This window comes from Cavia porcellus, unplaced genomic scaffold (assembly GCF_034190915.1).
Source record: "Cavia porcellus strain 051 isolate PalLab524CR breed Dunkin Hartley unplaced genomic scaffold, mCavPor4.1 scaffold_16, whole genome shotgun sequence".
NCBI classification, from domain to species: Eukaryota; Metazoa; Chordata; class Mammalia; order Rodentia; family Caviidae; genus Cavia; species Cavia porcellus.
Genome location: NW_026947499.1, coordinates 55521350 through 55547941, shown reverse-complemented (window position 1 = coordinate 55547941; position 26592 = coordinate 55521350). Strand labels below are relative to the sequence as shown.

The 26592-nt window shown below is 42.2% G+C and overlaps 1 protein-coding gene across 3 annotated transcripts in view; it reads left to right on the top strand.

The window, feature by feature from the left end:
* Xpo6 (exportin 6) overlaps positions 1-25675 on the top strand; it is a 140813-nt gene extending 115138 nt beyond the window's left edge. For 2 of the 3 annotated variants that reach the window (XM_005007543.4, XM_003478218.5), the window contains exons 14-24: positions 2660-2752; positions 8500-8644; positions 10650-10796; positions 11604-11793; positions 16613-16768; positions 17822-17936; positions 18117-18288; positions 19594-19755; positions 22170-22268; positions 22380-22610; positions 25016-25675. In XM_005007543.4, the coding sequence (XP_005007600.1) occupies positions 2660-2752; positions 8500-8644; positions 10650-10796; positions 11604-11793; positions 16613-16768; positions 17822-17936; positions 18117-18288; positions 19594-19755; positions 22170-22268; positions 22380-22610; positions 25016-25117 (1612 nt within the window). In that variant the 3' untranslated portion in view covers positions 25118-25675. The remainder of the gene's footprint in view (positions 1-2659; positions 2753-8499; positions 8645-10649; positions 10797-11603; positions 11794-16612; positions 16769-17821; positions 17937-18116; positions 18289-19593; positions 19756-22169; positions 22269-22379; positions 22611-25015) is intronic. The other variant, XR_010039888.1, reaches the window with a different exon arrangement.
* Positions 25676-26592: the final 917 nt, after the last annotated feature.

Below are 26592 nucleotides of genomic sequence, written 5' to 3'. Positions count from 1 at the left end.
TTTCAAGGCCGGCGCTTATGCCGCTGAGCTAAATCCCCAGCCCCTAAGACCTACTATTTTGATTTCTAGTTATCACTAGCACTTTCTAGCTAAATTAAGAATGTGACTCTTTTTCCTCACTTCTTTGACTCACTGGAAGTACCCCTTTCTGATTGTTATACTCTGAGTAGTGTTGGTTTTCTATTTAGAATAAAGTTCTGCATTCCCTCTGTCCAAGAAGAACATTTCCTAGAATATAGGCCTTCATTCCTGGGTGCTTTTCAGAGGTGAGGATTTCCAGATCCCACTTCACACTTACAGAAGCTACCTGTGTTGCTGCGTTGTCTCTGCATTGCTGTGCTCCCAGGTTCCCACGCTCCCAGGTTCCCATGCTCCCAGGTTCCCACGCTCCCAGGTTCCCATGCTCCCAGTTGGGCTAGGCCTAGAAGCCTGCTCCTGGATTCTTCCTTTCACTCAGAAAAGAATGCATTTCCTTTCGAAAGAGAGAAGTGTTTCCTGTTTGCTAACAGAAGTGGTTACCATCTGTAATGCTCCTTTGTATGTTTTGCTTCTGAAAGAATTGTGTGTGGATTTTAAAGCTCCTCACTTGATTTCAGAAACATTTTTTCCTCTTATCATTCTCTTCCAATGTTTTATTGTAAACATGTTCAAATTCTCAGAAAAATTCAGAGAAATATACAGGAAAAATACATATATGTACCACCTAGATTTGACAGTGCATATTTTGCCATATTTTTTATATTAAATATCAATTCATCTGAAGCATTGCCTTTTAAAAATTATTTTAAGGTTTGATACTGTGGCATGTACCTGTAAGCCTAGCTTCTCCAGAAGTAGAGGCAGGAGGATTGCAAGTTCAAGACCGGCCCAATCAACTTGGTGAGACCTTGTCTCAAAATACAAGACTAGGCGTGTAGTTCAGTGTGAGGCCCTGACTTCAGTCCGTAACATTCTCCCACCCCAAGTAAAAATCGAGTTAGTTTTCTTTGTGGGCTTTTGATTTTACTTTTGCAGTACCTGAGATCCAACCTAGGGCCTCATGCATGCTAGGCTAGTGTTGTACTGTATCTGGTCAATATTTTTGTTGGTTTATTTTGGTTTTTTTGAGACAAAGTCTCACAATGTAGTCCAGGCTGGACTTGAAGTCAAGATCATCCTGCCTTAGCTTCCTAAGTGCCTTCCTGTGTGCCACCATGTTCAGCACCATGTTGATTTTAACATTAGAAATTTTATGGAAAAAAAATTTCAGCCTTTTTAGATAAACTATCAAAAGGGCAACTCTACTTTATAAAAAATAATTTTTTAATTCTCACATGGAAAGTATTATAGCCAAACATGGTGGCATGCCCTGTAGTCCCAGCACTTAGGAGGCTGAGTCAGAGAATTACTGCAAGTTCCAGGCCAGTTTGTGCTGCATAGTGAAAGAAAGGTATCATATGTTCATTGTAGACAATTTGGAAATAAAATTAATAGGAGGGAAAATTGCTTGTATTATTTATTCATCCAACCTAAAGCAAAGGGTGCCAATAGCATATTGTGGTAAAAATTCTCCCAGCATTTCTTCTGTTAATGGGTACACTTTTTCCTCCTCCTCTTTTTTCTTTCCTCTTCCTTCTGCTCCTTCTCCTCCATCTTCTTTGTCTTTTTTCCTTAAAGTTAGATATTTTGCTATATAGCCCAGGCTGGTCTTTAACTTGTCTCCTCCTGCTTTGGCCTCCCAAGTATGGGAATTTCAGAATTACATGGTGTACCACCATGCCCAGCTAAGACATTTTAAAACAGAAATCAATATATTATGTAATAGTTATTTTATTATATTATATAATAACTATTATATAATAGTTATATAGCCAATTATATAACAGTTATAATATTATATATTATAATATATAATATTATATAACTATTCTATAATAGTTTTCATACTGTCTTGAATATTCTGAAATATTTTAAGTATAATTTTAATTGAATATATTGTGTTACATTCTTTGACATTTATAATACTTTAAAGCTTTTTTTTTGGAGGCAGGGCCTCACTATGTTGTAAAGGCTGGTCTCGAACTCACTGCCCAGGTTGGCCTCAAGCTTACCACAATCCTCCTGCCTCAGCCTTCCGGGTGCTGGGATTATAGGCATGTGCCACCATGCCTGGCCCTAACACTCTTAAAACTTTTTGATGGTGTAAGTAAAGCTTTGGTGTCAGTGTATATATACATCTTAATTGTATATAAACCTTCCTATTATTTTCTTTGGATAAAATTGCAGGGTTTTTTTTTTTTTTTTTTTTTTTGTCTTTTTCGTTTTTATCGGTACCAGGGATCAAACTCACGACTGCCTGCTTGCAAGGCAGGCCCTTATGCCGCTGAGCTAAATCCCCAGCCCCTAATTGCAGGGTTTTTAAAAATCTTTTTTGGTATAGTAAATCTCTGACCTATGAGTTCTGTTCTAGGAGAACTGTTCATAAGTTAGATTCATTTGTAAACTGACAAAGTGAGTCTTATATAGTATACCTGTGAAAGTTTGCAACTCAAAAGTTTGTAATTCAAGGATTTACTACGTGGAAAAAGAAAAACCTGTCTTTGGGGCTTGCCATTGTTAGTATTGTATCATTTGAGTCATAAAGCTGAATGTTCTTTCTCACCTGCTTCTTTGCCAATAGGTTGGTCAAAGTGACTCTGTATGGATCTCAGATAAAACTGTACAACATTGAAACTGCAGTGCCATCGGTATTGAAACCCGACCTCATTGATGTGTAAGTGGCATCTTGGCAGAGTCCTTGTCCCCCACTTCTAAATGATGGAGATACGCACACACACACAGAATATGTATATATGGAACAATGGCTGCTGCCACAAATAGGAGGAATCCCTTAAACTGTGACCTAGGAAGAGAGAGACTGTTGTGTGGTATCTTGGGGCAGGGGTGGCTGCCTTAAGGGGATTCATCAGGAAAGCGAGAGGATGGTAGAGGATATAGAGCACCGTACTGCTGGAGGGAGAAACATTACAGGCTGAGAGAAAGTCACCTGGTTGGGAATATGGTGAGTGCTCTGTGTGATACAGAAGGGCACTAATACAGCAATATCTTAAATGCCATGAATTTTGTCCTGTGTGGCTATTCACTGAAACTATAGGTATGGAATGATTTCTGATACCATATTGGGAATGGAGAGGGTAATTTCTTCCCACTGTTGAGCATCACAAACCAATCGAGTGTCTTTGAATTCAATTCAATTCTGACGCTACCTGAAGATAGCATCAGATCCCACGGGTTGAAGACTTACTCCCCAAGGATTTTCCCTGCCACTCCCCTTTCCAGTGTTAGTCACAAGCCCCATCTGATTTTTCCTGTGCTTCTGACCACCTGGTTGTGAGTTGGGATTTTTGAATCCTCCTTCTCAAGTTTAATTTGCTAGAGGGGATCATAGATCTCGGGAAACACATTTACTGGTTTATTATGAAGGATACTTCTGAATATCAGATGAGAAGATGGATAGAGCAGGTATGAGGGAAGGGATATGAAACTTCCATGCCTCTGCAAGTGGGGTGTCCTCCACACACTCCCATTTGTTTAGTTATCCAGAAATGCCTCCAGTCCATGTCTTTGAAACTCTTGGAGGAGCCAAGTATAAAATGTTCACATTTTAAAACAAAAGATACTCTTATTAAAGCTCTTGTCACTTAGGACATTATAAAAATTATAGGAACCATGAGCCAGGCACCATCAGAGAACCACAGTAGAAGAACCACATATCAGAGTACCACAGTAGAAGCCAGGGATTTAGCTTAGTGGCATTAATGCCTGCCTGGCAAGCATGAGGTCGTGAGTTCAAACCCCGATACCAAAACCAAAAAACAACAACAACAAAAAAAGGTACTCTTACAAAGGACTACAATAGGGTACAGAAGAATTCTTGGTAAACACTCTTCTTGAGAGATTCTGACTTTGGTAGGATGGTGTAAAGCCTAAGTATTTGTGTATTATATAAGAATCTCAGATTATTTTGAAACAAGACATCTAAGAAACTGGGCCACACTTTGAGAAACTATCAACACAGGAAGTACAGTAACATGTAGGAGGGATGGAGTAGTAGTGGGGAGTGGGGATTAGGAGACTTATTCCAGAGATTGCATTGCTCAAAAGGCTTGCTTTAGCTGGGCATGATGGCACAAGCCTATAATCCTAGCATTTGGGAGGCAAAGGCAAGAGGACTGCTGTAGACTCTAGGCTAGCCTGAGCTATATAGTGAATTTAAGATCAGTCTGGCCTGGATAGCAAGACCGTGTCTCAAAAAACAAAACAACAAACAAACAAGGTTTACTTTAGACCAGAGCACAGATTAGTAAATACAGCCTGGGCCAAACCAAGTGTTCCAATGAGCTGAGCAGAAGATGTTGGTTTTATAGACAAGAAAGGAGAAACAAAAAACAAAAAGGAGATTATTCTAAAAAGTTATTTTCCCCGTTAAGCATATTCAAGGAAGCAGAATGATATAAAAATAACTGATTGGTTAACATCAGATTTCTTCAAGTTACCTTCTTGGGGTAAGGCTTATGGCAGAGGGAACCACCTTATTGTGCTGTTTGGTAATAACCCATTTGGGAAATTTGACTATATTCTCTCTCATCCTGAATTTTAGGACCCTTAGTAAGCAGCTTGATTTCTATGGAACTCTAGGTTGAGTAGAATGATTATGGTTTTTAGCCTGTTCTCTTGGGGCTGGTGCAGGAGCTCAACTAAGACAACAGCCTTTTTTTCTTTTTTTTTTTTTTTATCTTTTTGAGACAGGGTCTCGCTGTGCAGTTCAGGCTGGGCTTGAGCTCACTTTGTAGCCCAGGCTGGTCTCGAACTCACAACAATCCTCCTGCCGCAGCCTACCAAGTGCTGGGATTACGGGCGTGAGCCACCATGCCCGGCTAAGACAACAGACTTCTGTGATCAAGTTTTATTTGACATCAGCGATGCTCATTCATTTACATATCATCTCTGGCTACAGCAGCAAAATTAAATAGTTGTGACAGAGAATATATGGTCTACAAATTTGCAGCCCTCTGGGAGGCTGAGGCAGGAGGCTTAAAAATTCAAGTCCAGCCTAGGCAATTTAGTGAAACCTTGTCTTAAAAAGAGGGGGAAGTGGGGCTGATGATATAGCTCAGTGATTAATTCCCAGTACACTCAGCCCAATAGTCTGATTCCTGATTTAGTTTTTTTATTGTACTAGGACTTGAACCCAGGACCTTCATGCTTAGCTATATTTGTAGCACCTCATCTACCCCTCCTTTTTGTGAGGCAACATCTTAATAAATTGCCCAGACTAAGCTTGAACACTGAGTCAACTTTCTGGAGTGCTGGACTTCCAAGCAAGAGCAACCATGCATGGCTCTAGAGCTTTCTTGAACTGCCAACTAAATAAATGATGGAAAGAATCTTATTTATTGGGGCTGGGGATTTAGCTCAGCGGCATAAGCACCTGCCTTGCAAGCAGGCAGTCATGAGTTCAATCCTGGTACCGATAAAAAAAGAAAAAGACAAAAAAAAAAAGAATCTTATTTACTGTGGTTTTAAACTTTTTGAAAATATTGCTTTCCTCTTTGAGAATTACTGAAAGCTGTGAGGTGTCTTAGATGCCAGTTTGCTCATGAATGTAGCAACTTTCATGTTTCAGGAACTTTGAGAGCCTGCAGTTTTAGCCATGAAGAGCTATTTGTATTAGATAGACTAAAACTGTTAGGTTCCACATATTGACTGTGATGTTCTTCCTCCGTTTTTAATTGATGAATTCTGAATGTAAAATACAAAATAATTGTCTGTTTGCTATGAATGTAGGGTACTTAGTATCTCTTCTTTTATTTTTAAAAAGTTCAAATTTATAGACTGAGAGAAACTGTAGACTAAGAGCTCTCATATCTTTAGCCTAGAGTCATCAATTATATATATTTTTTATACTTGCTTTCTGTACACATGTATGTTTCTATAATTTATTTAACTGAGCCATTTGAAAATAAATTACAGACACATCAGTTCACCCATACATTTTTTTTTTAGCATTTATCTCCTAGTTATAAGGTCATTCTCCTACTTAGCTATAATACCATCATCAGTACTCAATTTAGTGGATACAATAATATAATCAAATATATGATTTATACTCAGATTTTCTCCAATAGTTTCAGGACTGTCTTTTATAGATACCTTTTGGATCCAAGCTCTAATCATGAGCCACATACACTAAATTTCTTTTATAATCTAGAACATTTCCCCCAGTTGTGCTCCCTGAGTATATGTGTGCGTTTGAGAGAGAGATTTGTAAAGATTTAGACCTTTTTTTTTTTTTTTTGATACCAGGGATCCAACTCATAACCTTGTGCTTGCCAAGAGGTGCTTACACTGCTGTGCTAAACCATAGACCTTAATTTTTTAAGAAAAGAATCTCGTATAGTCTGGAGTTGGCTGGTTTCCATTCTTGATTTGAAGGTTATACATTTTGGCAAGACTGCCACATATGTATGGTGTCTCTGTCCTCTTTCCTTTTATCAGGAGGTCCTTAAATCTGCCCTCAATTGTTGATGCTAAGTTTGGTGTTAAGTGACGTCTACTTATAACTATATCCTAGCTCTGTCCACTGACTAGAACCAGGAGCAATGACATTGCAGTAGCAGTGCTACCTCTCCTACCCAGCTCTTGGTTCCAAAAATACTTTGTTACAAAAAGCCAGAGCTTTTGGAGAAAGGTGAAAGCCTAGGTTAGGGAGGTTCTGGAGAAGCTGGTTGGTTTAGACATGAGCAAGTTATCACATGATGTCTTTACAAACCTATGAACATTTTGATTAGCTATGTAAGTGTGTTTGAAACTGTAAATATGTTCAGTAGTGATAAAACTAAAATACTTTGGTTTGTTGATAAGCTCCTAAAATAAGGAATTGGATTAGAAGACCTTAGAAGAGCTGAAATCAAACTTCATGAAAAGTTATTTGGGAGTTTTCCTCTGAATGCATGTACAAAGGAGCTCAGAAAGGGTTATAGAAAACAATAACATATGGTCTCTACTTCAATAATGGAAACCGTGTGTACTGCTTCTCTTAGTAGGTTAAAGAATTCTTTTTAGTGGTACATTCTGTGCTCATTTTGTATAGTCTACAAAGATGGGTGGCTATCTTTAGGAATAATGTTATATAGAATCAGTATACTTGGATCACATTCACAATGTGTACAAAAGAAAGTTACGGAAACTGGAAGTACTCTGCATTGATACACATTTTAAGATTAGCACTCTTGATGCATTTTTATCATAAAAGGTGCTTAATAAAGGTGACTTAAAGTTTTCAAACCTGTAAGCAAAGAAATTGTAGTCATTTGATTTTTGTTGATTTTTATTGTTTCGTCATTTAATTAAAAATGACATATTCTTGAATGTTAGGGATGTGTGAAAAAGACATACAGACTAGATAATCAAGAAAAAAATGAGAATAATGGGCTATACCATATTGATTAATAGGAGTCCTTACATCCATGTTGATTTAAAAAAAAAAAAAAGTCTACAGGAGGAGAGGAAACACTCTCCTTAGAGAAGATTGCTAGCAAACAAATTGGGGAGGAAAGACAGGATTATCATCATTTGCAAACACTAGTATATAATGATTTAGACAGGGATCATCAGTGGTGTGAAAACCATGGGAACAGTATGTTTCTGTCGTCCCTAGTATCACCCCACAGATTAGTTAATAGTTATTATAGGAAGGAGAGAAATTACCTTTTAGGACATTACAAATTCTGGTGCTTGGAAGCTCTTAGACAACTTCCTCATCTTGAGATATCTTGCTCTTCATTTTTCATGAATTGTGAACCTTCTTGGAATATATTTTATTGCTTGTGTGATGCAGTGCGACCTTTGCAGAAAGCAGATACAGTCTTTGGCACTTCGTTTTTTTTTTGTCTTTTTAAAAAATTTTTATCGGTACCGGGTATCGAACTCATGACCGCCTGCTTGCAAGGCAGGTGCTTATGCCGCTGAGCTAAATCCCTAGCCCCAGTCTTTGGCACTTCCGTTGTTTCTAGCCAGATGCATGGTGTGATGGACGTGTAAACTGCAGGCTCTTAGCTCAAGTCTTTATTCACAAAGCTGTAAAACCTGGTACTTGTCTTCATCTTGGCTTGCAGCTATGGATGTTACGTTTTTACTAATTCTAAAACTAGTATGTTATTATAAAATTTGCTGGTTCTGTTTTTATAATTTACCATCCTCTCAGGTGAACTCATGTATCACAAAAAATTAAGACCCGATAGATACTCTTACTAACTGCTATCTATGTTCTAGACTGACCATGTGCACATGCTGAATATTTGAGTTTTCAGGTCTTTGTGTGAGTGGGCAAATGGTTTTAAGACTGTCACCATGTCCTGGAGTATCCAGCACAGTGGATAGAATTCTCCTGTGACAACAAGTGTATGCTAACTAATGTGCACCTAGCCCTTGAGCTAATGAGGTCTTCCCTCTCTGCAGGCATGCGCAGTCCCTGGCCGCACTCCAGGCCTACTCTCACTGGCTGGCACAGTACTGCAGCGAAGCACATCGGCAGAACACGCAGCAGTTCGTGACGCTCATCTCTACCACCATGGATGCCATCACACCTCTCATCAGCACCAAGGTTTGGAAACAGTGAAAGCTCCACCTTTTGTGTCATTCTCTTTCTGTTCTGCTCACGTACCTGTTTACCATAAAATCATAATATCACACAGTTAAACCCTGGTTCTTATTGCTGTGATATAACATTGTAGTTCAACATTCAAACATGGTTTTTATTAGTTTTGTGAGTTTTACATGAATACATGCTCATCATAAGCAAGTAAAATTTTGTTGAAGTTTACAGGCTAATAAGTTATTTTTACTCTTTAATCCTTTCCTTTGAGACCTTTTCCCTCCCTGGGTAAGTGCTGTCAGTGGTTGGTTGTATATTCTTTCATTTATAAATATAAATTTGTACATAGCTAGAGATAATACCTGGTTTTGCCTAACACTTTTACATATATATATCTCAACTTTTGTGTTTTATATTGCTCAGTGTTATTTCATGGAGATCAATTCACAGATTTTTCTGTGACTGTAAGAGGGCTCTCTTTATGTCTCTTTCTACACATTCATGGGACTCTACTGAGTAAAAGGATATGTCCATTTAAAATTTGACAGATTTTACTAAGTTATCCTTCAAGAAGATTGCCAATTTATGTTAATAGGCCATATAAATACTTGTTTTTCTTTTGTAGTTTTAACATGTATAGCATTTTATATCGCTTTTAACAATGTATTATTTTCTGTAAGTTAAAGTTGTACTTACTGTAATTGATAAAAGAGTTATAACATGCTCTAAGGAGTGTGGTCCCTATCTTACCTGACTTTTGGACTATCTCCATCTTGAAAAACTAGTTAAAAGTAATTCTGAAATGTATGTATTCATGAATATAGCTTTATTTTTAGGTAATTTCCTTAGAATAAGTGAAGATTTTAGTGTGAAAGTTTGCAAGTATTTTGTGGTTCTAGGAAATTGTGGTGACATTTCTTTTCTAAATAATTCTGGATGTCCCAACTCTTTTATGTGTTTTTTCAGCACATTCTTAACAATATTAGGTCCTGTTTATAGGACTGGAATGTAGTCAGTAGAATATGTGCCTTTTTTTTTTTCTTAAGTATTACTGGAAATTAAATCTAGGACTTCTGCTCTGAGCTACAGTGCAGGCTCATTTTATTTTTTATTTTGTAACCAGTTTCACTGAGTTGTCCAAGAGGGAATTAAATTTGTGCTTATCATCCCTCAGCCCCTAGAGTGATGGGATTACAGGTTTACACTGTCACGCCTTGCCAGAATGTGTGCTTAACATGCACAAGACACTGGGTTGCTTTGTGTCCTTAACCCTCTACTCCCTTCCACCCAAAGGTTTCCTTTTTTCTGATTTGAAAGTGATACTGATATTAGAATCAAGTTTTTGATAGGCAATTGAGGTTAAAGAAATAGGAGAGATAGATGTGATTGATGAAGTATAGAAAGGAAATGCCGAGAGAGATCTTGGCTTGGTTGGAGTCAAGGGAGTGAGATGAAGGTTTCCATGTTGTTTGAAGAGGAAGACTTGGGTAACATGTCAAGGAATGTGCCGTGTGATGTAATGTCTCAGAGGGAGCCACTCTGTGTTCTTGAAATGCCAGCGCCTGTGAAGAAGGGACTGGAAGTGATACCAAACCAGATGTGGTGTTTCATGCCTATTATCCCATCGTTCTGGGAGGCTGAGGCAGGAGGAATCCCAAGTTTGAGCCTGACCTGTGCAATTTATTAACACCCCATCTCAAAATTAAAAAGAGCTGGGGATGTATCTTGGTGTGAAGGCCCTGGGTTCAGTGGCCAGTGCAGAGAGGGTGTAGGGGTGAAGTGAACCTGGGTGGGGGGACTGATAATTGGCTTGAGGGCAGGAGCTATCAATGTGGAACAAAGACAAGCACCTTGTTCCTGAGTGTCTTTGTAGGAGTAATTCTAGGCAATTATACCTAGTTGGTATAATTTGGCAGTCACTGGCAAGTTTAGCTTCGGGCTGCTTTCACAAAGCTTTCCTGATGGCACACATGCCGGGGATATAGTAAACCAACTTGTCCTCTTCCATTTCCAGGTCCAAGACAAACTGCTGCTCTCCGCGTGCCACTTACTGGTCTCCCTCGCCACCACTGTGCGCCCTGTCTTTCTAATTAGCATCCCTGCGGTGCAGAAGGTGTTCAACAGGATCACTGATGCATCTGCTCAGAGGCTTGTTGATAAGGTAAGACCCCAAGGTACCCCTGGGGTCCCCAAAGCTCAGATCTGGGGAGCTGAGGAGGCAGAGACTGGCTTCGTTTTGAATATATAGTTTACAGGCCACATTGTGCTGGTTGGACTGTTTATGTGTGTGGTACTACACAGCCTCAGTGGTTCTTTCTTTGCTGGTCTTTCTAAGGCAAACAGTGCTGACTTGGATGTGGAACAACTCCTTTCAACATGCAGAGAGGCTTTGCTGCTTTGAAAACTTGTAATTTGGCCAGTGTCGAGAGAGTTCTTTGTATTTCTAGTTCAATCAGTCTGGGTTGTTTTCTTCTGAGGTCAAGAAGCTCCAGGCAGGTCTCTGCTCAAAAAAACCTCATGGGAGGCACAGGCTGGGTGTTTTAAAGAAACAGAAAGGGGGTAGGTAGGAAGTGGGGGAGGAAGCAAGTTCTTCTTTAGAGCACCTGGATTAAATGTGTGAGGATGAGAGTCTGCAGAACCCTGTTCTGAGTAACTCCTTGGTGAATGTCGGAAGGTAGCTGCTGAGGGCCGTGTTAGATTCAGTGTGTGCAGTGGCCTTTCTCCTTCTTAATGGTTCAGTACCAGAGGGGAAGTGTGAACACCAGCAGGGATGTGCCAGACTCAGACTTGGGTTTCCTGCTGAGTTTCATTTTCCTGTGTGGGTTACCTTAGTGGGGGACTGTGGGGCCTGTCCTAGGTTAGTAGGAAGGAGCTCAAAGCATCCAGGGAATCCAGGTTGTATCAGGCATAGGCACCTTGCCTTTGGTTTTTCTTTGACTTCTTATGGGTGCCTTTGGGTGTCTTGTAGGCACAAGTGTTGGTGTGTCGAGCATTGTCTAACATCTTGCTGCTTCCATGGCCAAACCTTCCTGAGAATGAGCAGCAGTGGCCTGTGCGCTCTATCAACCATGCCAGCCTCATCTCTGCGCTCTCCAGGGACTATCGCAACCTGAAACCCGACACTGTCACCCCTCCAAGAAAGATGCCACTGGATGACAGTAAGTGACCTTTGGATAGGAAAACCCAGGGAAATAGGGCAAGATTGCTCTTCCTTTGTGGCAGGTGAGAATTACACCAGAGGCTCATGAATTGAATTCAGTTGTCCATAGCCATACTGCTGTCAAGCAGGAAAGTCAGACTCGGGTGGTAGAATCCCACTTATCTGTAACACATCAGTGGAATGTAGTTCCTGAATCCAGCCTGCCCCTTCTATCAGGTAAAATGTAACCGTTAAGAGACCTAAGGACAGTATCTATGGAAGACACTGTTGTTGGTACTTGCCATCAATAAAACAAACCTTACAGTGATTATTGATCTGTACTTGTGTTAGCAAACAAAGGAGTTCCCCTTTATATTGGAAAAGAATTTAAGAACTGTTTTGGGAGATTGGTTTTAATGTTTTTTGAGCACAAATATTTCAGAGATTTTGAAAGAGCTTGGTGTCTTTACAAATGTACTTGAAGTATGCTTTTTTTCATAGACGGAAAACAAAAATGAAACCAGGAATACTCTAGTTCAAGTGTAGGAATCAGATTTCACTACAAAATCTTCCTGAAATAACACATACAGAAATATTTCAAAACTACAGGATTTTTTTTTTTTGTCTTTTTCATTTTTATAGGTATCGGGGATCGAACTCACGACCGCCTGCTTGTAAGGCAGGTGCTTATGCCGCTGAGCTAAATCCCCAGCCACAATACAATGTATTTTTGCAATAATACAATACAGAAACAAAATTAGATGGTTTCGTTTGTAGAATGTCACAAAAAATGCTTTATAAAATATCATAAATTATACACTTAGCATGACTTTTAAAAACATTTTTATAATCAGAAAATTAACATATGCTCTTTGTACAAAAATATTAGAACAGTATAACGAAGGATGAAGAAACTCCTAAGGCTAACTGCTTTATTTTTTGTTTGTTTATTGGTTTTTTGAGACAGATCTTTCTATGTAGTCCACAGTCTTTGAACTTAGTCTTCCTAACTTAGTCTATTAATAGTTTTAATCTTTCAGAAAGTAATAATTTTAGCTGTGATTTGTTATCATTGTCACCTTTATTTTTGGGACAGGATTTTACTGTGAGTTCAGGCTGGCCTTGAATTCATTGCATAGGCTCTCCTGAGCGTGTAGTCTTTCTGCCTCAGCCTCCTGATTACTGAAATTACAAGTGTGTGCCACCATGATTGGCTTTCTTTTCTGCTTTATATATGTTTATAGTTATGTAGTTGGGTAAGACTCGCTGACATGTTGAAGCCATACTATGCACTTGGCTCTTGTTATAGTGATTTTATATTCATTGTCAGAGCTGTAGCTTTTCTAGCATTTACTGTCAGAGTCTGATGTTTGTCTGATCCTTGTTCTAAATGTGTTCCAAAAAACTCAGTAATTTGTTTAATTCTCACATTAGTTTTACCCATTAGGTACTATTAATTTTCTTGTTTTAACTAACTATGAGGAAATTAAGGTGTGGGAAGATGAAGTAATGTTCTCAGGGGGTTAGAAACAGCTGTCAAGGAACATTACAGCGGTCCATTTTCCTCACTTCATCTTACATGCTAATTCTGTCATCCAGCGTAGGCTAATTATGCTCTGTGGTAACAAACAGTCCCATCAGGTTGGTGGCTTAGGCAAGGGAGAAAAATGATGTCTTGTTTATACTCTGTGTTCAGTTTGGATCAAAGGGTTGAGGAGACCCAGACTGATGAGTTCCACTTTAGTCTGTGCTCACACTGGAGAGGGCACATGGTGAACAGGGGAATGGTTCTCAACGCCTGTGCCAGGGAATGACACATACCATTTCCATTCATGTTTCATGAGCCGGAGTAAGCTGCATGGCCATGACTTCACCTCAGAGGGGATTCGAAGTAGGAGGCCCCCATGTGCAAGAAATACTTCATGATTCTCTCTGAATGTAACTAAAAGTATGGTTAATAGTATATAAATAGTATAACAGTTGTAGTTAATACTATATAGCCATACATAAAATATGGTTAATACTATATACCAGGCACTGGGCTGAAAACTTGGGATACATTATTTCACTTAGTCTTCTTTATAATCCTGTGAAGTGTGTTTTACTATCCTCAATTCATTGATGAAATCAATTTAGAAAGTTTCTTTTTTGCATTTCAGCTTTATGCTTTCAAAAAAACTTCAAACTTAGAGAGAAATTGAACGGATAAGAAGATGAAATGTTTTTTTTTTTTTGCTTTTTGAGACAGGGTCTCTCTATGTATAGTTCAGGTTGGCCTTGAACTCACTTTGTAGCCCAGGCTAGTCTTGAACTTGCAGTGATCCTCTTGCCTCAGTCTTCTGAGTGCTGGGATTACAGGTGTGTGCCGTTATGCCTAGCCAAGACAATGAAGTTGAATGATGAGACAGTCTTTTGTCTTTGACCTAGATTTACCAGTTGTTATGTTTCAACATTTACATTTCCCCTCCCCAAGGCAGAGAGAGAGGGAGAGGGACAGGGAGAGAGAGAGAGAGAGAGTTTGTGTGTGTGTGTGTGTGTGTGTGTGTGTATGTATGTGTGTGTGTTTGGTACAGGGGATTAAACTCATTTCAGTTTAGCAAGCTAACCAAGTGTTCTACCACTATTATAACCCCAGCCTGTTCTTAAATTTTTATTTTGAAACAGGGTGTTGCTAAGTTACACAAGTGGGCCTTGAACTTGTGTTTGTCCTACTTCAGCTTCCTAAGGAGCTGGAATTACAGGCATGTGCTATTGCACTTGGCCACCTTTGTTTTTTTCAGCATAACTGACATTTTATCTCTGAATACCTAACCTTTATATAGGAAAAGATACTGTCTTCCATAAGCAACACACCATTAACACAGCCAAAACACTATAATATTTAATATTTGGACTACATTGAAAATTTCTCCCATTGTTACCAAAATATCCCTTTTGCTTTTTTAAAAGTTGGGGTTTGTGCATTATATTTAATTTTTAGCACAGAAAAGCATCCCATTTGTTGTGTCTTATGAATTGGCATTTTTTTGAGAGGTCCAGGGCTTGTTTTGTTTTGTCTGATTATTCCTAGCAAATTTAGTGTAGTGGTATACTTCCTATTACATCATTTCTTTTAGTTTTACTGTTTTTCAGGCAATATCTTCTAGTGTCCCTTGGAAAGGTACCTTTCCCCCACCAGGCAGGTCTAAGTAGCTCAAGATCCTAGGTAAAGGCGCAGGATCAGGAGTTTGAGTTAAAATGGCTTTAGATCCTGGACAATGTACTACTTTGCTAAAGTTGCTGCTTTTTTCTTAAAAACATGCTTTTGAATGGCTTTATAATATCTTGTCCATGTGAAAGTACAATAATTACCCATCCTCATAGTATTATATACTTACAGTGTTTTCAGTTTTTTACATTTATATTTTTGTAAATAAGCCTTGATAGCTGCTTTAATTGCATTAAAAGTCAGAGGTCAGATTTTGATCTCTTGACTTTGTTGATTTTGTTCTCTAAACTGCTCCTCATATCCTCTTTAGGGGAAGTGTCTGCCTTGGTGAGTTCTTAGCTTGGTAACAGTTCATGGGCTTGCAGTAATTGTGAATGGTTCCTTAGTAACGTGGGTATGCTTTGCACTCATTGCTTAGCACCACTGTCAACAGTTTAGTGGATCAGGCCTGCTGTTGAACCATTGTCTTCTTTCCTCAGTTTCGTGAATGAAGTGATGTTATCTACCTGCATTTTCAGATGAGGAAGCCAAGATCCAGCAGCTAGCAGAGTTAGGGACCTGATTCTGTACATTTCTTTGAATGTCTTCTCTCAGCTCCACAGAGCCTGGTGAGAAGTCAGAACGATAACAGAGAATTCTGCCAGGTAGAAGATTTGGAAGCCATGGAGCCTCCTCCCATGGTGGGAAATGGTGACAGCTTCCTTGTCCTGGCCTTTCTTATATGCTGAGGGCTTTGCTAGAATTGTTTGAACCTTGTGTCTAATTCTCATAGCAGCCCTACCAAGATGAGGCTATGAGCCGTCCCCAGTACACCATAGGGGATCCTAGCCCAGGCTACAGTTAACTGAGGGTCTCATGGAACTCACTGCCCTCCTGTGTGTTGGCCGCTGCCTGTTTTCCCAGTGTGCTTTATGAAATCATCATGAGAGCACACATGTCAGAAAATTGTTAATTATATATATTGTTGATAGTATATCGTAACAAGAATTATGTATATTCTCAGGCTACATACCTAATAAGTCAAAGAATGATCAAGCAACTATTCCTGAACCTAGCAACGGTACATGTGCGTGTTGGGGTTAATTGGTGGGGGGGGTGGTAGCTGCAGTTGCAACAGAAAGTTTGATTATTACCTGTGATAATTATCCCCTGACACTTAACTTTTCTTATTGGTCTATTCATCTTTCTTTCTTTTTTTTTTTCTTCCTTGTGCTGCTGGGTATTGACCCCAGAGCTACTGACATGCTAGGTGAGTGGTCTGTCTCTGAGCCACATGCCTGGCCTGTATCTTACAATTTTGAGTAAGTTCAAAGCAGTTGATAATGGGAGTAAATTTTATTATTTTTCATTTTCTGTGCACTTGTTTCTGATGGATAGAGGCAAAACAGGCACAGACCTGAGCAAGAGGACAGACAGATTACTGGAGTTCTTTCGGTAGAAAGGAGAAAAAGACAGACACAGAGACACAGAGAAGGAAATGTATATAGTGGAACCAAGGCAGACTATTCTCCCAGCAAACCTGTGTGATTGTTTTCCTGGTCCTTTTGCAGATTTCTTCTTCTTGTGTCCTCTTTATGTTGTGCTTTATCCTCAAACAACTCATAATCTGCAGCTTAATCTTGATTTGCAGCCAAAGTGATTATCCACCAGACACTCAGTGTCTTAGAAGATATTGTGGAAAATATCTCTGGGGAGTCCACCAAGTCCCGACAGATCTGCTACCAGTCACTGCAGGAATCTGTTCAGGTCTCCCTGGCCCTCTTTCCAGCTTTTATCCATCAGTCAGGTAAGAGCTGGCCCAGAGGCCTCATGAGTGGGTGGTGCTGACAGGTACCTGAGTGCCTGCTTATAGCTATAGAGCATACAGTGCAGGTCTTGACTTGTTCCATGAGAGGAATCCAGTGCCGACGGCAGAGGGCAGTGCTGTTCTTTTGGGAGTTCTGGGCTGAGGCCCAGTGAAAAAGCAAACAGAGCCTTCAATATGGACGCTGGTGCCTGTCACCTTGCAGAGTCATTTGTGACCTTCTTAGTTTTCTTTTTTTCATCTTTGCCTTTTCCCAGTAAGCAAGAGAAAGTGAGAGAGTAGTGACCATTACATAAGAGAGGTGAGAGAAGTGTCTCAGATTAGTGTTTATTTACCTGGCAGGGTGAGTTTGCCTGAGGTTGCTCTTTTCACCCTACTCTGTCAGTGTCAACGATGAAGCTAACTCTGAATGCACATGCCGGACTGTCCTGAAAGCATGTCCAGCCAGTGAAGTAGAAGTACATTTCAGCATATATTCATCATCTCTTGCAAGCAGATTATGTGGTCAAAATATACCACAAAGGATAATTGAGATCTGGAAGTGGAGCCACACAAACTGTAACCAGTATCTGTAGTTAGTCCATTTAGTGGAGCAGGGTCTTACAGCCTGAGTATACCCTCATTATCCACATTTAGCCACTTAACTCCTGACCCAACTGAAGGGCTTATTGGTCATAGAGAGAAATGGCTATGTCACTCAGGTGTTGACCCAGTTGAATAGTTCATCAGAGTAGCACAAATGATCCATCTGCAGTGTAAACTGTGAGCATGGCTGGATGCTGGGTGTTGAGGGAGGCTGTGAGGCAACCTCCAGTTCCTGTTGTGCTGTCAAGCAAAGGTTCCCTGTACCAGAGCTGTTTTCTCAGCAGGTTCTTAATCATTTCTGCTTTCCATCATTGGCTCTGATGGTACTGGGGAAATTTCCAGTGGGAAGCATTAGAGAGAGATGACAGTGCATATTGCAAAAGAAAGTCAGTCAGGGCAGGGGCTTCACCTGTGCCCATGTGTTTAACTTTGATCATTTCCTTTATTTAGATGTGACTGATGAAATGTTGAGCTTCTTCCTCACTCTGTTTCGCGGCCTTAGAGTACAGATGGGTGTGCCTTTTACTGAACAAATCATACAGACTTTCCTCAACATGTTTACCAGGTAACCATACACACGAGATTCACATGAGAAGCCTTTTCAGATTCCTATGAGAAGTAGTGGAGCTGGCCACACAGCAGGGGACTTTCTGCTACCTTTTCTTCACTTGCCATAAATTGGTTTTCATGCTGCTCTCCAAAGGAACAGTTGTTTGGTTACTGAATGATGTTCTCTTGTCTGCAGAGAACAGTTGGCTGAAAGCATCCTCCATGAAGGTAGCACTGGCTGCAGGGTGGTGGAGAAGTTCCTGAAGATCCTGCAGGTGGTGGTGCAGGAACCTGGCCAGGTGTTCAAGCCCTTTCTCCCCAGCATCATTGCCCTGTGCATGGAGCAGGTGTATCCCATCATCGCCGAGGTAGGCAATGCCAGGGCCGTCCCCAGGGCTGCCACACCCTGCTCTCCCCACATTTGTTTGGCATTGAGGAGAAATGAAATGTTGAGGGAAAATAATAGTTTGTATTTTCAACAAATAATTCTCTCCAACTCCCTCCCCCCCGAAGCAATACCTTTAGCTTGGCATAGTCATATTAAAGTGGTCAGGTTAATTAGAAGTAGTTAGCGTAATCATTACAACACTGGTTGGTAAGTAAGGTCATTTTGTTTGGTGTTAAGTGAATATATAGTTTTCTGTGGCAAACATTATTACACATATACTTTCCTCTTAAAGTGTTCATGAACTCAAGGATGCAAGGCATGTTTTTAGAAGCATTCAAACAAGCCTTTCTGTGTCATAGGAGAGAACTTTGTCCTTCTTGGAAAACAGACACCCAGGATGACAAAATTCAGAATAAGCGGAATTTTATGATAATAGTTATATAAATAGATGCTAACATTTTTAGCCTAAACTTAGACTGAAACAAGTCCAAATGCTTTGCACCCTGAATCATACTTGGGCCCTGTTCAGCTTCGTGCCATAGAACTTGTGGCTGTCAATTTAATTCTACTCAAACCTGGATTAAGTATGTGTGTGCCTTATAAGCTTGAATTATACAGAGACACAGAGTAATGTGATGTTCTTCAGGGATATGGAGATTTTTGGTTAAATTAGAAAGTATACAGAGCCTACCCTCTTCTATGAGAACCCTCATTGACAGTAAAGGAGGCAGCATGGTGCCTCCACTAAGATATCTTCCTTAACTTCTCTTTCTGTGGTTTTTAAGTACACTTTAAACTTTTTCTATGAAGAGCAGAACTGCTTTTAAGGTCTCTCACTATCTTTAAGACTTAGAGATTGTAAAAGACTTAACAGGTGAGCTGGACAGCATTTTTATCCTGGGAAAGGGAACACAACTAGGAAGATACGACATAGCAGATGGCGACTTTCTCAACAGAAAATTCACATTCTTTTTATTTTGCCACTCAGTGGCCCTTTTTCCTAGCATACAAAGCCAAGTACTTCTGTCCCAGAAAGGGTCCTTGGGAGTGGTCCATCTGTTGTGTCTCAGGTGTAGGCCCTGTCTCTGAAGTGAACTGCAACTCTAAGTGTTCAGTGCTTTCTGCACAGAAAGTGACAGGAGTGTGGGTGGATGCTGACACCTGCATTCTGTTCTCAGGCATCTCTTAAGTCTTCTGTGCTGCCCTGAGCCCTGGCCACAAGTGGCTCCGCAGGCAGCACGAAGGCAATGTGTAAATCTGTATCTGTTTGTGTGTATTCCCAAAGCGTCCTTCCCCTGATGTGAAGACTGAGTTATTTGAGCTCCTTTTCCGGATGCTCCACCACAACTGGCGCTACTTCTTCAAGTCCACTGTCCTGGCCAGTGTACAGAGGGGAATTGCCGAGGAGCAGATGGAGAATGAGCCCCAGTTCAGTGCCATCATGCAGGTGAGGTGGGAGAGCTGGCAAGGCTGCTTTGTGGCCCAGGAGTTCAGAGTTTTGGGTCTGAAGCTCAAGTCACCTTTTAGTACCTATGAAGTTAGTTTCTTGGGGCCTCAGTGTCTTCATTTGTAAAGTGGGGCTAACACCTCCTATTTCATGAGTTCATTATGAGATACATGAAGTAACATATATGAACTGCATACCACTAGTATCAGTTGCCTTTCCTCAAGGGAGTCTACCTAAATCCCACCTACCTTGAGCTCTCCTTACCTAAAGACAGCTTAAGAGGTATCTCTCAGGGAAGGGCCCACCAGTCTTCTTTTTTCAATCACTGTACTAGAGATTGAATCCAGTGCTTATTTTTCTATTTGAGACGGGATCTCACTAAGTTTTCTAGTCTGGGCTTGAACTGGTGGTCCTCTTGGCTCAGCCTCCCAGAGTGCTGAGATATAGGTGCATGCCACCATACCTGGCTCCTAGCAGTATTTTAAAGGACAATTCTGACTCATACAATGTTGAGAGAAATGCTGCCTTATGAATCAGTATTCATTTCAGACAGGGTCTCACTAAGTTCCCTGGGTAGGCCTCTGCACCACTGCAACCAGCTCTGTTTTTAGTGCATGCTTTTCTTTGTGAGGAGCCGAGAGGGATTTCCGTCCTCCATCCCTTCAGCTTCCCAACCAACACACAACATGCACTTGAACAAACATATTCTTGTGTAGAACTACCTTTCTGGAAAATCACATGCCCTGCCGTGGTCCTTCTGTCTTCTACACATCATTGAGGGCTCGTGTTTGGAATGGTCTAGTGTCTGCTCCCTTCCTCCCTCTTGCATGAACTCTGTTCCTGCTTTTAAGAATGATTAGGCTTATAATGGAGTTCTATTTAGGAAAAAAAAAAAAAAGAATGATTAGGCAGAAAAAAAGAAAAAGAAAAAAGAATTATTAGGCAGAATAAGATTTACTCTCCCACTCAGGACTTTGGAGAGTGGTTATACAATTCGGTATCCTCACCCCAATCCTAAAGTACTGGGGCTTAAATGGCCAGAGATCACTGAGCTGTAATCCCCAGCCTTTCTTATTTTTCATTCAGAGACAGTCTTAGTAAGTTGTGAGCTTCTGATCTTCCTGCCCTAGCCTGCCAAGTAGCTGGGATTATAGGCATGTGTCACCATAGGATGGCAATTTCTTATAATATTAAATATATAGTTAGCATATGACCTAACAGTTCCATTTCTAAGTATTTTACTCAAGGTAAATAAAACATCTGCTCACACAACCTGTACACAGATGTTTGTAATGGCTTTTTTCATAATTGCTTAAATCTGGAGACAATCCATGTACCCATCAGTATAAACCAAGGAGTACACACATATACTGGATGCTACTAAGGAATAAGAGGAAGCTTATTACTGCTACAAAAACTATAGGTGAATTTTCAGTACAGTATGGTAGGTATAGCCAGCTATATCTAGAAAGCTATCCAGTCTGGTAGATTCAATTCCATTCTTTGACACTCTAGAGAAAGTGGAGCTGTAAAGATAGAGAATGAGCAGTGGTGGCTGAAGGGTAAGGGAGAGAAGATTGCCACAAAGGAGACTAAGGGGACCTATTGGGTAACGGAAATGTTAGATGTCTTGATTGTGATGATGGCACAACTGATTGTGTTGGTCAGAATCACACATTGGTAAACATCAAGTTTGACCACATGTTTTGCATCAATAAGTGTAACTTTAAAGAATAAATAAATAGAAATCTTGTTAATCATGAAGATTTCATCACTGTTGCAGGGATTACAATGCTTCTCATAGCACAGCAGCCCAATGTCAGAGTGGTTGGTTGCTACTTACCCCATGGAGGTTTTTCAGACCACTGTCGTCCTTTTCCTGTGGTTACTTTCTGTTGGAGCAGGATAGTTGGTGTTTATGGAGTGGGATTCATTTTGCTCTTGAACTAGTGACTTTCACATCCAGGGATTCCAAGGCAGTTGACAATTTTGTTGCTTAACCTCAAGGTGTAGAGGTTGAGAAGGAACCTCTGAGGTTCTGTGCCTCTGCAGGGGTTGGTCCCTTAGGGGAAGCAAGGAGACTTCAGTCTCTGCTAAGGTTACTGAGGGGTTTGACTAGAGTTGTGGTCTTCTTGTTTGAAAGGCCCAATGAAAGGTTTCTGGTGGTTGTCTTACAGAAGGTGCAAGATGAGGCTGTGGAGGGCTCAGTAGGGAGACTTAGGTGCTCAGACTCTGTGTTACAGATGCCAGACTGGACAGGTCAGGAGAATCAAGATGGTATGCCCTCACATAGACTGTAAGGGGGAAAAGCTGCTCAGGGTGTGTCAGTTCTGCAGGTATAGGGTGAGGACTTCTGAAGAACTGGGCCTGGGGGAGCTCCAAGGTTGCTAATAAAATGGTGATCTCATTCCCAGGCTTTTGGACAGTCCTTTCTCCAGCCGGACATCCACCTTTTCAAACAAAATCTATTCTACTTAGAGACTCTCAACACCAAACAGAAGCTGTACCATAAGGTAAGCGCCCATTTCTTGGAAAGTCACCTACATGTAGAACCCTGGGACCAGGGACAGCCCCAGGGGCTGAGTCAGCCTCATGCCCTGCACTCCCTGCACCTCTGCCTACAGAAGATCTTCCGGACCACCATGCTCTTCCAGTTTGTGAATGTGCTGCTCCAGGTCCTGGTTCACAAGTCCCACGACCTCCTGCAAGAGGAGATTGGCATCGCCATTTACAACATGGCTTCTGTCGACTTCGATGGCTTCTTTGCAGCCTTCCTCCCAGAGTTCTTGACCAGCTGTAATGGTGTGGATGCCAACCAGAAAAATGTGCTGGGACGGAATTTCAAGATGGATCGGGTGAGGAGAGCAAGGCCAGGCTAAAATGGCAAGCGTGGCAGGCTTGGATCCTGGGCCTTTCTCTTGAGGGGCAGGTTGCCCCAGGGCACACCAAGGCTGTGGGCATGGTCTGTTTCCACCATGGTAATATGGTGGTAGCTCGTGTGGTACTTGGATGGCCTGGTGTTGGGCTGGGTTGAGGAAACATTGTCTTAGAATCTTTTGTTCCTTTCCCTGTCCTTGGCTTCTGTAGCTTGCAAGTGTTTAGTCTCAGGCACTGCAGTCCCCCGTCCCTGGCTTCAGTAGTCCATCTCCTTTGTCTTGAAGGATGGGAAATTTGCCTAATTTTCTTGGTACTTAATTACTCCACCCCACAGAGCACCTCTTACCTAGGTCCAGAGGTTTCATCATGGATGACGAACCTCTGTAGAGTAGCACTAAAAGTCAAACTTGTCACTGATTTGCCCAAACTTGCAGATTGGCTGAGAAGATAAGTACTTAGGAGCTTCGTCTCTGCCTCCCCCACTCTCGTTAATGCTGGGCCCGAGTTGCCCATCTTTCCAGAGCAGCTCCAGCCCAGGTTGTGCTGCCCTCCTGCAGGTTCTATAGGAAAGTCTTTGAGGTGCCCACATGCTATTCTGTGCTGCCTTAGGCAGGTGCGCTAGGGTGCTGATGGCTCTGAATGCACATGATGCCATCACTGCTGGGTGTGTGAACTCAGTGCCCAGCTTGTTCTGTCTTGGGCCTTTATCCTGGGAACCCTCCTGTGTTCCCTTTCTGTATCAGGTGTCTGAATCTCTGCTCTTTGCCCAGTAGGCTTGCCTTAAAACTTTTCCATAGAACAAGGTATGTTCTTTCTTGGTTCCTTCACACATACCCAGTGACGCTAAGAGGAGAGATCATTAGGCTTTCGTGTGTTTTCCTGATGCTCCTGACTTCTCTACTCAGCAGCCCACTCATGGGCCCCTGTCAGACTGGGTTTCATTTTGGTCTTGCTGGGGCGGACGTGACTTCCTGCTTCTCTAACTTAAAATCTGCTTCAGGAAAGTTTTTTTTTTTTAAGAACCTTTCCTTTGTCTTGGAATCTTCTGTTGCTTGAGATCTCGTATTCTCTTTAAGTTTGAAGCTCACTTCAGGTACTTTGCTATTTTTTCTTCCTTATCTTAGAGCCTATATCCTAATATTTAAGGATCAGTTTTTAATGATATCACCATTGGTTAATGTCTTGATTTAAAGCATGGCTTCCAAATCTACTACTAAAGTCAGAGGAACAGACTTGTATTCCACTGAGAAATTCTGATTTGGTGTTTGAGAGCCACTGATTTAAAGGACATGCCTTGGTTGGTTTCCTTGAGCATAAGATAAAGAAGTCTCATTTTCCAGAAGTTCATTTGAGTCTCTCTGTGTTTGGAACTGGCTCTGTTAGGAGCCATTTGGAGTCCCAGATCCTCCCTTTAGCAGTGTTCTGCAGACACCTGTGGGCCTTACCATGCAAAGCATTTTCCACATCCTGTCCTGGCTAAGCCTTCAGCAGCCCTCTGAAGTGTAGGCATTGCTGCTAACTCCACATCATAGGTAACCTGGGCTCCCAAAGTCCACAGGTTGTTGGTGTTCTGTCTGTAAGCAGAGCTCAGGGCACATAGAGGCCAGCAGAGGCCCAACCTAGCCAGCTGGAGCCAGGACAACAGGGTCTACAAGGAGCTTCTTTACAAGAGACAGGCTTTGAGCTGAGTTGTAGAAGAGGAGTAGCTATGATCAGGGCAAGAGGTAAAGGTAGAATGCAAGAGAGGTAGAAGTGCCTTCAGCTGCTTCCTGAGTCTAGTCTTGTTTCCCAAGTTTGAAGGAGGGAGTCACCTTGGCACCACTAGCCAACACAGGCAGCCAGCTCATTCTGTGACAATTGTATTCCTCATATGGACTTACACAGCAGGCTTCCCATAGTTTCACACTAAAGACAAAAGTCTCATAGTGGGACATGAGAGCATTCAGGATTCTAACTGTGAGGGCTCCCTTACCTCACAGCCTGGGTGCTTTAGCACGGGCACTCCTGGCTGGTTGAGGCAGCGTGGAGCCTGTGTAGGAGGGAGTGTGTTGGGTGTGAGTGATGGCACTCCAGTTGGCCATGGTGAGGGAGAGGGCTGAATAGCCTCAGTCTTTCCTCCGTGTGCTGTGCTGCCTGAGGCAGGGTCTTCCTTCTGTCGGTGCTGGAGCAGTGGCGAGGACTCATTGGGTAGATGTTTGCTGATTGCCTGCTACACTGCCAGGCATATTGGCCCTAGAGGAGATTTGCCATTACTTTTTTCCCTGTCAGGGCTCCACTGCAGATCATACCATGGGGGTTGGATATTGAAGTAGTGGTGGGTGACCTGGGGTGTAGAAGGGCAGGGCCCTGCAGGCAGGGCTTCAGCTGTGCCCCTGCCTTCTAGGACCTGCCCTCGTTCACCCAGAATGTGCACAGGCTGGTCAACGACCTGCGCTACTACCGACTCTGCAATGACAGCCTGCCCCCCGGCACTGTGAAGCTCTAGACCCAATGCCAAGGGACACAGACTGCTGCAGTTGCCGCACCGCCTCCACCTCCCACCGCAGGTGTCACCAGGCAAGTTTCAGCCAATCCTTGGAGTCTCAGCCCTGAACAGCGAGGCTGGCCTCTGCCCCTCCTCCACTGCCCGCTCCTGCCACCACCCAGCAGAGCTGGCTTCAGGGTCCATCACCACACTGGTTGGAGTGCCCAGGGCATTCGGAGCAGGTGGAGCCATGTGTCCAAGTGCCTAGGGAGGCACCAGGAAATCCTTTGAGGCGATCTGTGCATATCAGCCACGGGGCAGAAGCACCAAGGACAGTTTACGACAGTGCCACCTTCTCACCATTCCACCTCCCTACCCTCCAGGGTCCAGCTGGCCAGGAGAAACATGATGTTGGAACTGTTTCTGCCGAGCCTCCCCTTCCCTCCGATTGCCTTGAAGTCTCTGCTCTGCCAGGGATTTGCAAAGACTCGTGTTTTTGTTCTTGTTTTCTCATCATTCCATTGTGATACTAAGAAATGAAGCTTAAAGAGAAATAAAATGCTTACCTTGTTATATAAACCTGATTAGGGAGCTTCTTTTTGCTCACAGCTTCATAAGGCAGGTGAGGGACCATCCTGGGACAGTGAGGGCTGAGGGCGCTCAAGTCCACGTTTGTGCCTAGGAGAGCACATCACAGGAGTGGGCTAACTGGTGAGGGGTCCAGTGTGTCTTGTCTTCTTCTGGGTGGTATCTCTTTTAAGTAATGTGAGGAGACAGGGTTCCTGTTGTTAGTATTCAGAGGACATAGAGGAACTGGATCCAGCAACAATGGCTTTGTGGTGGCATACATCTGCCCGGCCTGCCTGCCTGACTGCAGAGACCTAAAGTTGTCCCCCAGTCCTGCTTCTCTGCATCATAAGCATGGGCTTATCCTGTGGCTTCCCAAGATGTGGCTACCATCCTGTGGCTTCCCAAGATGTCCCATCAGAAACAGTTGCTCAGGGGACTGAAGTTCCTCCCTCCCCCCTTTTTTTTTGTCTCTGAGATAGCGTCTCACTGTACAGTTCAGGCTGGCCTTGGGCTCACTTTGTAGCCCAGGTGCTCTCAAACTTAGAAAGATCCTTCTGCCTCAGCCTCCTGAATGCTGGGATTACAGGTGTGTGCTACCATGCCCAGCTCAAGACTGAAGTCTTTCTTGAGGTATGGAGGCTGAGGTCCCTAGTTAGTTTGCCCGGAGAATGAGATTAAGTAGGGGAGGTGAAAGGCTGGGAGTGGGTGGGACTCAGGCTCCCTGGTGTGTGAGAGCCAGGCATTGCCCTGCCATTCATGTGTGGAAAGGGTACTTGTCCTTTCCAGAATAGCAAAGATGTCATGGTGACAGAGTAGAGTCTGATGTGGACCTGGCTGAAAGAGATTTGCTTACTTGAAAGTAAGGGTGTGGTATTTGAGAAGGGAGTGGTCACTGGTTTCTGGTAGAACTGAGAAAGGAGCTATGT